General features: G+C 60.3%; 1 protein-coding gene across 2 annotated transcripts in view; it reads left to right on the top strand.

The window, feature by feature from the left end:
* Positions 1 to 6,612, top strand: part of PDXK (pyridoxal kinase) — a 28,912-nt gene extending 22,300 nt beyond the window's left edge. For both annotated transcript variants that reach the window (XM_035030087.1, XM_035030088.1), the window contains exons 8-11: positions 1,092 to 1,203; positions 1,703 to 1,839; positions 3,499 to 3,565; positions 3,840 to 6,612. In XM_035030087.1, coding sequence (XP_034885978.1) covers positions 1,092 to 1,203; positions 1,703 to 1,839; positions 3,499 to 3,565; positions 3,840 to 3,952 — 429 coding nt within the window. In that variant the 3' untranslated portion in view covers positions 3,953 to 6,612. The remainder of the gene's footprint in view (positions 1 to 1,091; positions 1,204 to 1,702; positions 1,840 to 3,498; positions 3,566 to 3,839) is intronic.
* The last annotated feature ends 3,106 nt before the right edge of the window (positions 6,613 to 9,718 follow it).

Genomic DNA, 9,718 nt, shown 5'->3' with positions numbered 1-9,718 from the left:
CCGCGGGAGAGGCCAGGCGGGCACATCCGGGGCCCGCCGCGGGGCCCGCTGACGGGAGAGGCCGTCTGCAAGTGAGGCAGGTGAGGTTTCTTCTTGGAAGCTCCTCTCAGCCTCCCCCACGGCACTTGTAGCCCGTCTGTCGTGGAGCCTTAGATGCGGTTCCTGGCCACGCGCCCGAGCGGCCGCGGGGTCCGGCGCAGCAGGGCCCTCCGCCGTCCATGGCTGGGCCCCCTCACAGCGGTGGGCTCGCTCCGGCAGGGGGCAGGTCCGCCCGGCAGGCCCAGTCAGGGGCGCGGCGGGCCGAGGGGCCGAGGGGCCGAGGGGCCGTGGAGCGTGTCCCCCCGCGTGCGCAGGGAACAGGGCTGCCCCCGGCGGCCTGCGCGGGGCTCGGAGCGGAGCGTGCGGCCAGAGCTGCCGCCCCAGGCGACGGGCCCTCCGCCAGCCGTGACGGGAGAGCCGCTTGGAGGGCGGGCACCGCCGCGCGACTCCCCGGCTCCTAGGCCCAGGGCCGAGGAGCGTCGGGGCGCCGCCGCGTGGGCTGACGCGGGGGCCCGCCCGGGCCGGGAGCAGAAAGCCCGGACGCATGGGCCGCTTGGGCGTCCGCCCGAGAGCCTTTCGGGGCGCAGGGCGGCCCCCGGCGGGCGGGCGGGCGGGCGGCCTGGCCCCCTTCCCGGAGGTGAGCGGCCCTCTGGCTAGGCTGCACTCTCCGGAGCCCCGGGGTACCCAGCGGGGGGTTCGTCCCAGGCCTGTGTTCTGGAGCGCGCGATGGGCTGCGTGGAGCCAGCTGGAAGGACAGCCCGGCGCGCGGGCTTGGCCCCTCCTCCGAGTGCGGGTGCGGCGGGGGTGGGGCCCGGCGGGCCGGCTTCAGGCCTCCGGCAGGGGCGCCGGGCGCGCGGCTCCCACGGACGAGCTGCCGCTCCGCTCGCGCGGGCTGGTTGCCCACGTTCAGGGCGTCTGGCCTCCGCCCCGTGAAGCCAGGCCGTTCTCGTGCGTTCTTGGCGCAAGGGCCGCCGGTGCCTGGCTGCTCGGGCAGCTGGGAGCCCTGGCAAAGGTGGCCAAGATGTGGCTGATGCCCCCCTGTGCCCCGGCAGGTCATGGACGAGCTGCACGCCATGGGCCCTGACACGGTGGTCATCACCAGCTCCAACCTGCTCTCCCCGAGGGGCGGGGACTACCTGATTGCGCTGGGGAGCCAGAGGATCCGTAAGTGCTGGGAGGGCCTGTGGGGCCTCCCGCCGCGATCCTTAATCGCGCAGATGCCCCTGAGTTGGTGTTTTCTGCCCGGTGCCAACAGGACACACGAGGTCGGGGTCACACTCACGGCCCCAGAGGGCACGCGGCCTTCTCACCACTCCGTCTGTGTCTGTGGGCGAGCACCCCCCACACCCCCATGCACCCCTGCACACACACCCCCATTTGAGTAGGTCCACGGTCCCTGTGGCTCTCGGCGCCCTCATTACTCCTCCTGCCGTGGGCTCCCTCTGCATCCCGTGCCAGGTGCTGGTCCCCCCGGGCCATCCTGCTGGGGGTTCCAGTATCCACGCTCTTCCTGGGGATGGGGCGTCCATCCCAGTGAGCCCCTGAGAGGCAACAGTGGCCCTCCTTGCCACCGTGCAGGGGAGAAGTGGGGACGGGGGCGGGCCGGTTCCCAGTCCTCCACTGGCCCAGGGTCTTAGAGCCCACTGGCCGTGCTCTTCTCCAGGGAACCCCGATGGCTCTGTGGTGACAGAACGCATCCGCATGGAGATGCACAAGGTCGATGCAGTCTTTGTGGGCACCGGGGACCTCTTCGCCGCCATGCTCCTGGCGTGGACGCACAAACACCCCAACAACCTCAAGGTCAGCAGGATGAGCCCCCTCCCTGCCTCCAGCAGGGACGATCTGGGTGCTGCAGGGGCTTAAACAGCAGGACTGCGTACACCATGCTGGAGTCGGCCGGGTCCGGCTACGGGGCAGTCCTGAGCCAGACGAAGTCCCGGGGCTGTGAGCCAAGGCCTGAGAGGGGTCATTGTGGCCTCAGTGAGTCTGTAACTGGGAGCATCTCCCAGGAGAGCAGCCCAGTCAACGTTTGCCCTGAAATGTCATTGCCCCAGTGACTCGATAGACTCAGAGGCTGGGAGCCCCCTCGGAGGGATGAGGGACAGGGCTCCGAATTCAGACTTGCAAAGACGCTCATCTCTTGCTAGCAGTTGTCTGTGTGTCCATCTCTCCCCCCATTTCCCACATTGTGTGTAAAAGTCCACAAATGCATGTGTGTACAGAGAAAGCCATTTTGCGCAGGCATTGCTGGACAAGGGAAGCAGTTGCTACTGATCTGGCAAATTGGGGTGTGGGGTGTCGGGGGTCTTTCCCGTGTGTTCCATCGTGAAGCTCAGGAGTGACAGCCGCATTCTCTGCCTCTTTCTGCACCGCATGCAGTATAGTTGTTTTATGACACCAGTCATGCTGTGTCTTTCTTCAGCATTGTTAGAACCACAGAACTGGAGACCCGCTGTGCAAAAGGCCACCCCAGCAGTTGGGCCCCTCTTTGCATACTGTGGTGGCAGAGGAGGAGGCCCCCATCTCTGGAATGTGCACAGGAGGGGCAGCTGTGAGGGGTGGTTAAGAGAGAAAGCATGCCTCATCTGTGTTGGGTCCACTGGAGGAAGGAGGAACTTCGAGTTGGGATCTGGAAGTGGGTTCCCCTAAAGCTGTCTTTATTGGACACCAGGAGGGGTCCTGTCTCCCCCCGGGGGCAGGCACATGCCCTCCGTATCACATCAGTCCCACTTGTGACACACAGGGCTTGGGCAGAGCCCAGCCACTCTTGCCTACAGGGCTCAGGGACAGGTGCTGTGATGTGAAGCCCTAATGTGCTGTGTCCTGGCCGGTGCCCCCTGGCCCCCGACACCCAGGGATGAGGGTGAGCACAGACCTGCTGTTTTAGTTGGCAGCCGTGGGCGTTCCGTCTGGTACAGGGCACCTTGGCCAGCTGGTGCCCAGTGGAGGCCTTGCTGCTGGGCTGCCTGAGGCTAAATCCAGGTTCAGCACAGCCCTGGGTCCGGAATTGGGTGGGAGGGCGTTCCAGTCACTTCCCCAGCTCCTGATAAGCCCTGAGTCTTTGACTTTGAGACGCCAACAAGCAATGACTTTGGCCAACTCTGGGGTAGGAGCTCTTTTCCGTGTAGAGTCTTTACAACTACTTCATTCCAGAAACACTTGTATTAAGCACCTACTGCACGCCTGACGATATCGACAGGTCCTAAGTCTCAGCCCTTCCCCAGAGTACACGGGCCAGAGGGAGGCGGTTAATTTTAGTACGCAGGCATTTTCCCAGCTCTCCCAGGATCTTTGTGGTGAGCCGTCCCAGGGTGGGGAGCATGTGATGGTAAAGCCAGTGCCCTGGTGACTTGGGTGGAGACAGTGCTGTGGACGCAGAAGACCCTATGCGGACTCTGGGCATCATGGGAATGGGGGAGCCACAAGGTGTGTGTATCCCTGTGCCCCCCTTCCCCACAGGTGGCCTGTGAGAAGACCGTGTCTGCCATGCACCACGTTCTGCAGCGGACCATCAAATGTGCAAAAGGTACCTCCTGGAGAGGGCCAAGGGTGCGTGAGGTGGCTGGCACTTAGAGCGGCGGGGGGGAGGGGGGAGACAGCTCTGGTGCTGGCAGCGGGGTCTCTGAGGCTCCTGCCGCCACCGCTGGCCTTCGCGCAGGGGCAGGGCCAGCCTGTGGGGTGTGAGCCCGGGGTGGGAACTCCAGAGGTGGTGTGGGCTGTCAGGGCTCAGGCAAGGGAAGGGGGGAGGAACGTCGGGGCAGCTTCTGCTCTGTCCCTGTCATTGACGTTTTGTCCTGTAGCCCAGGCAGTGGGAGGGCTGAAGCCCAGCCCGGCGCAGCTGGAGCTGAGGATGGTCCAGAGCAAAAAGGACATCGAGAACCCGGAGATCGTGGTCCAGGCCACAGTGCTGTGAGGCCCGTGTTCCGCACCCCAGTGCACGGCGTGTGGTGTCTCCCTTGTCCTGTGAACATGTAGCGTCTGCCTTAGAGCTGTGACTGAAACTTGGTCTTTTTTTCGTTCATGAGTGTCCAGCATCAACTGGTCTTATTGTGAAAACGTGCTGGTCGTGCTTTTCAGAAGTAACAAAGCAATCACAGAAATCTAATTTGAGGAATGCAGCTCCCCGCGGCTCTACCGTTGGGGCGTGGTGTGTCCCGTCCCGAGTGGGCTGGGGCTGGGGAAGCCCGGGCTCTGTGTGTCCCCAAGGAAGACTTGGGTTTTAACCATTTGCGTCTGGAAGAATTATGCCAAATCTCTGTGTTGTCTTTCTGACCTGACCCTCTCTGCTCCCACTTCAGACATTTTGTTTGTCACTTAGCTGTTGGGTAGGTCACCAGGGAGGGTTTCCCTGCGGGGACAGATTGACAGCAGCTGGCCCGGCACACCCAGGCACTGTGCAGTCATGCTGGGGGGCACCTTTCCAGGACCCTGAACATTCAGGCTGGTCTGCATGTGTCATGCCCATCCGTGGGCCCAGGGACCTGCTGGGTGACGTGATGGAGATGAGGGAAAGTCCCGTGGGTCAAGGACAGCTTGTAGGAGGACTAGCACATTGTGTTCCCTAGTTTGTGGCACAGCAGGTCGAGTACGCACTGTGTTTGCCCCCGTTGCCGGGAACAGATGAATCCAGCCATGGTGCCGGTGCAGAGATGGGTACGGGGGGGCAGCGGGGGATACCTGCCCCTCCCTGCGCGGTTCTGCATTCTGTGCCAGTCGGAAGCCAGGAAGCAAGAGGCCCCTCGAAAAGCCAGCTGCAGCGGCCCCCGCCCCTCACAGGAGAGGGTGTCTGCACCTCAGGGAGGGGCCAGGGCAGAGTGCCAGAGGAGCAGCTCCCAGATGCCTCTGGCAGAGGCCACAACCTAGGCCTTGACACCAGGCTGGTTGTCCACTGCTGGGGCGACCCCTCTGGCCCCACCTTGCCCAGAAGTTTGGGGACCCCAGGTGTGGCTGCAAGCAGGGAGTGGCGCCCATCCTGAAGACTCAGCCTGCCCCGGCGCTCAGCACCGGCCCCCGAGCCCCCATCCCCACTCGGGGGGTACAGAGGTCCACCTCTCCCGGGAGCTCACAGCCTGCAGGATGGGGGTCAGATGGCGGCCCCTGGGAAAGCAAGCCCTCCCCGGGGAGCCCCTTGCGTATGTCCCACGTGCAGGTCCTGTCCTGCAGCCCGCACCCCCCTTCTGCGGCAGTTCCCTGTGGCCTCCGGAACCACTGCCACCTCCTCAGTGCTGTGTTCTTCACTCCGATGAAGACTCCCCGAAACCAAGAAACGCTGGTCTCCGTGTTGTTCCATCCACTTTCTTTCTTCCCAATCCGTCCACATCCTGAGTGTCTTAACTTACGCATTAGGGCCCAACAGCCTGTGCACAGGGTCAGTGGTTCGTGGCTCCCACGGCGGGTGCAGGTCAGGATATCTGTGTCCCTGTCCTGTGTCCGGGTTCTGAGGACCGGGCTCCGCTTAGCCCTGGGGCAGAGCCTGGCCGCCTGTCACTGCCAAGCAGAGCTGGGGAGACGGCCATGCCACCAGCCAGCAAGTTTGTCCCTCTCTTTTTTAATATCGAGAGCAAGGGTAAGATGGGAAGGAATCTAAATGTGTGTCTCCGCAGTGGGATGACGGAAAAGCCTCCCCGGAGCTGTTGGTGTAGGGCGGAAGGGCTCACTGTGTGTGTCCGGCGGCCATGGGGCACACCCCGCAAACACTGTTTGACTCCCTGTTCTTTATCTTTTATTTCAGAGGCTTAGCCTTTGTGTTCCACTCAGTTCCTTTACTTCCCTTTACTATATGTAGGATGATTATTCCACCCGTAAAGCTTCCTGTCACATCGTGAACTTTCTGGCGGGATCCAGGACGTTTTCCTCTGTCTCCTCTGATTGTGAAGCCCCAAGCACTGGGAGAGGTGGTGTCGAGCCCTCTGCATCGGCAGCGGGAACCGGGCGTCCTGAGAGCCTCTGCAGAGTGTGGGGCTCCTGTAGAAACATTCAGGGGCGCCTGGGTGGCTCAGCTGTTAAGCGTCTGCCTTCGGCTCAGGTCATGATCCCAGGGTCCTGGGAGCTTCTGTGGGAGACTGTCCAACCCTCCAGCTCCCAGCAATGTGTGTGTGTCCCGTGCTGCCGCTGAGCCCATGCGATCCTAGGCTCAGTTCTCTGTGTACATAGAGGCCCTGGCTTGTCAGTGCTTAGAATTTCCCACCCAGGAGTCCACCGTGGTCATTAGCAGTGGTTTTTTTATACAGGTTGGGTCCAAATTAGAATTAATCTTTGTTTCTACTTTCCATAGTTTAGTAACATGCAAAGTAATAATTATATATTTTGAGATGAGAGATGTATTGGTCCTTAATCGCCCGCTTATGACCAGAGTACAGATTTCAATAGTTTTTCAAAGCTTCTGTGACCTTAAAGATGAATTACAAAATATCCTTTTTTAAAAACCATTTTCAAATCATTGTCAAGTTCTGCTAAGGTAACCGTGTTAATCTGCATTATTTTTGTAATATATGTCAGCGATGATACAAATGATGCTTTGTTGTCCTGTTCTTAAACTTGCTGTAACCGGTTTTTAAAACACCGTCTAATTATTCAGTGGACTGAGTGTGTTTTGGCGAAAGTGCCCTAATGAATAAGTGGAGGGTGCTTTTCATGTTCGGCCAGAGGCCAGAGCGCGCTGCCTGCACCATGATGCCTGAGTCCTCAGTGCAGATGTACGATCCCCTCCCACCTCCATCATGCAGGAAAAGTAATGCTGTGTGCTGGAGATGGAGGGCAGGGTGAATCCTTGCCTCTGGGGAGGAGGCGGGGGGGGGGGAGCAGGGCCAGGCGGCTGGGCCCTGGCATCACTGGGTGTCCTGAGGCCACTCCTGACTCCGCCATACCTCCTTGCTTGACCTCATGTTCACTCCCAGATGAAATGTACAGTAAAGGAGGTGACAGCATTCTGACTGCTGGATTGGCACCATGAGCACGCCCTCTCCTTACCCATCCTGCCCTTTGATGGGACCACTTGCCTGGCCTTCGGGTCTACATCTTCCTGAATCAGAGGCCCCCTGTGAACACCCTGTATTCCCACACCAGAAGAGCCGGGAGTCCCTGTCTTCCTTGTCTGCCCCCCACCTGGTTGCTTGGCGTCCCTTAAGCACGTCTCCCGTGGGACGGGGTTTCGACAGGAACCCCCCACCCCAGCACTTGCCTGGGCCAGAAATCGGGGAAGGAAGTTTGAGTGGGCAGAGGGGATCATGCGCAGAGCAGGAGGCTGTGAGTGTGGTCCTCGCCGTCTGAGTCTGGGTGGGAGCCGTGTGGCCCCCAGACTCTGCCCACCAGAGGGGCATGGCTGTGGAGCCTACCAGTGTTCACTGCATGCCACCTCCCGCTGCCAGGCTGCAGGGGGCCTCCCTTCTCATCCTGTCACTCACCCATGCAGCTCTTTGCACTGACAATTCCCTACAGAGCCAGGTCCTGTGTGTTCATAGAGGGAGCACAGTAGATGTATGAGCTGGCTGGGCACTCAGAAGGACCCCCATCCCTGGGCGGGCAGCTCTGGGAGGCCAGGTCCACTGCCCCAAGCCCGGAAGCCTCACGCTTGGGCCTGGTTGGTCTGGAGGGACGACACCCCCCCAGGAGACCTCCTACTTCATTTATGCCCCGAGGTCGCTGGTCAGGCTGGACCCCCGAAGCACAGGGCACAATGATCAAATGCCTGCACACATGTGGCCACAGAGCTGGTGTGCGCACGTGTGTGTCTGTGCTGTGGTCACTTCGTGGCACGGGCAGTCGAGCAGTCGGAGGGTCTGTGCAGGGGAGAAGTGTCCTGAACCCACGTGTGTTTATATTATAGAGCGCTCACTATGGTTGCAGAATCCAGCCCTGCACTTGCAGCCTCTGCCGGCAGGGGGTGACTAAGCAGGGTCTGGGCCCCACCTCTGTGCTTGCACACCTCCCCACCCCTCTGGGGGCGCTTCAGTAGTGCACAAGTCTCCAGTGACTGGAGCCCGGTCTTGGGGTCTGCTCCCCAGGGGCTGTGCTTGCAGCGGGCTGGCCAGGTTCCTAAAATGCCAGGCCGCTAGGGCGCATGTCTCCCTGCGGACTTGTGCAGGTGGTTCTCAGTACAAAACCGTTGGTTTTACTGTGTGCCGATGCTGATTAATCATTGTCTCACAAACGACACAATGTGTTCCTTTGCTTAAGACAGAATTTGATGAGTGTCTTTAGTTGCGACTTAGAGAATATTTCCAAACTTTGGATTAACAGAAAGTTCTTCCCAGAATTTTCTTTTAAAATTCTGGCAGGGTAAACATGTTTTAAAACCTTTCCCACTGTCGGAGACCAGCAGAGCCCTGAACTCTGAGCCCCAGCTGCCAATGAACTTTGAGTGGGGGTGAACGAGGTCAACTGCAGCTCCTCTCCGCCCTTGGCCCCACACCAGTATGGGGCAGGTTTCCACCTTCTCCATCCGGAAGCCCATTCTGGTGGGAAAGGCCTTCCTGAGGCTGTGGGCCACTTACCTGGCCAGGGCGTCACTCACTGTCCTGCAGGTTGCCCGTGAAGCCAGAGAGCAAGGGTCCCTGCCCTTCGCCTGGCAGAATTGAGCTGAGGAACGGAGAGGGCAGCCTGCCACCCTAAACCTCTGGGCCGCATGCTCTGCAGAGCCGGGCAGTCTGGGGAGGGAGCTGGGGTCCCCCCTGCCGCCCACACTGTTCTGAGCTGTGGAACAAGGTCCCTGGCTTCAAAGCCACTTTGTTTACTTTCTCACGTGGGACCCAGCTCCTGGCACGAGGAGGGTAATTGTCCAGGGAAAGAAATGGAAAGTTGGGCCTGGTCTCAGCCTTCAGCATATCCCAGAGAACAGAGGGGAAGCAAAATGCGCAGCAAGACTATAGACCCCCCACAAAATACCTGGGACCATTGTCCTGACTGGCAGCGTAGATGTTACTCTTAGGAGCGGGAGGTGAGTCCCTCATGTACAACATCCAGCCCCCAAGGATGAGGAGTGTGTGGATGGCGTTTTGAATGCTTTTGACTGTACAGCTACATACTTTCTAATTTAGAATTTTAGTTGGGATTTTGGCCAATGATGGCAAAACTGGACGGACAGGAGGACCGAGGCGCTGACTCAGAGCCTGACCAGCGCTGGCCTGGGCCTTCCTGGAAATGAACTCAGATGGTGGCGGCGGCTGCTGTGTGGGAGAGGGAGGGGGGGTCTCTGAGGTCCAGGGGGTGGTTTGGGCAGCCCCGGGGTCTCCAGCCCTACCTCCTGTGCGTGTAGGATGTTAATAAAGTCCCTACCAGCACTGTAAGGTCCGTGTCTGTGTGCTATTGACTCATGATTATCCACAAATAAATCTCTTTCTGATGATGGTTTTGCAGTGCAGTGATTTATTTTCCTGTGAGGAACTCCCCGTTAATTATCCCCTAGTACCTGAAGCCCCTCGCCCCCCGGACAGCCCGCCCACCCCGCAGTGCTTATTGCTGAGACGCATGGGAGTGAGGCCCTGAACGTGCCCCCCTCTTAAAGGAATGAGCCTGCCCGAGGGACCCGACCTGACCCCCGCTCTGAGGCCCAGGTCTCCTCTCTCTCATCTGCTCTGTGCCCTGGGGGCTGGCCTGTGAGCTCTGCCTGAGGGCAGGGGTGCCGGGGAGGGTGGGACTCCTGGCCTGTGAGCTCTGCCTGAGGGCAGGGGTGCCGGGGAGG

The sequence above is a fragment of the Mirounga leonina genome, unplaced genomic scaffold, assembly GCF_011800145.1.
Source record: "Mirounga leonina isolate KUSES-001 unplaced genomic scaffold, KU_Mleo_1.0 Mir_353, whole genome shotgun sequence".
In the NCBI taxonomy this organism is placed as follows: Eukaryota; Metazoa; Chordata; class Mammalia; order Carnivora; family Phocidae; genus Mirounga; species Mirounga leonina.
This window is presented reverse-complemented; position numbering and strand designations above follow the sequence as displayed.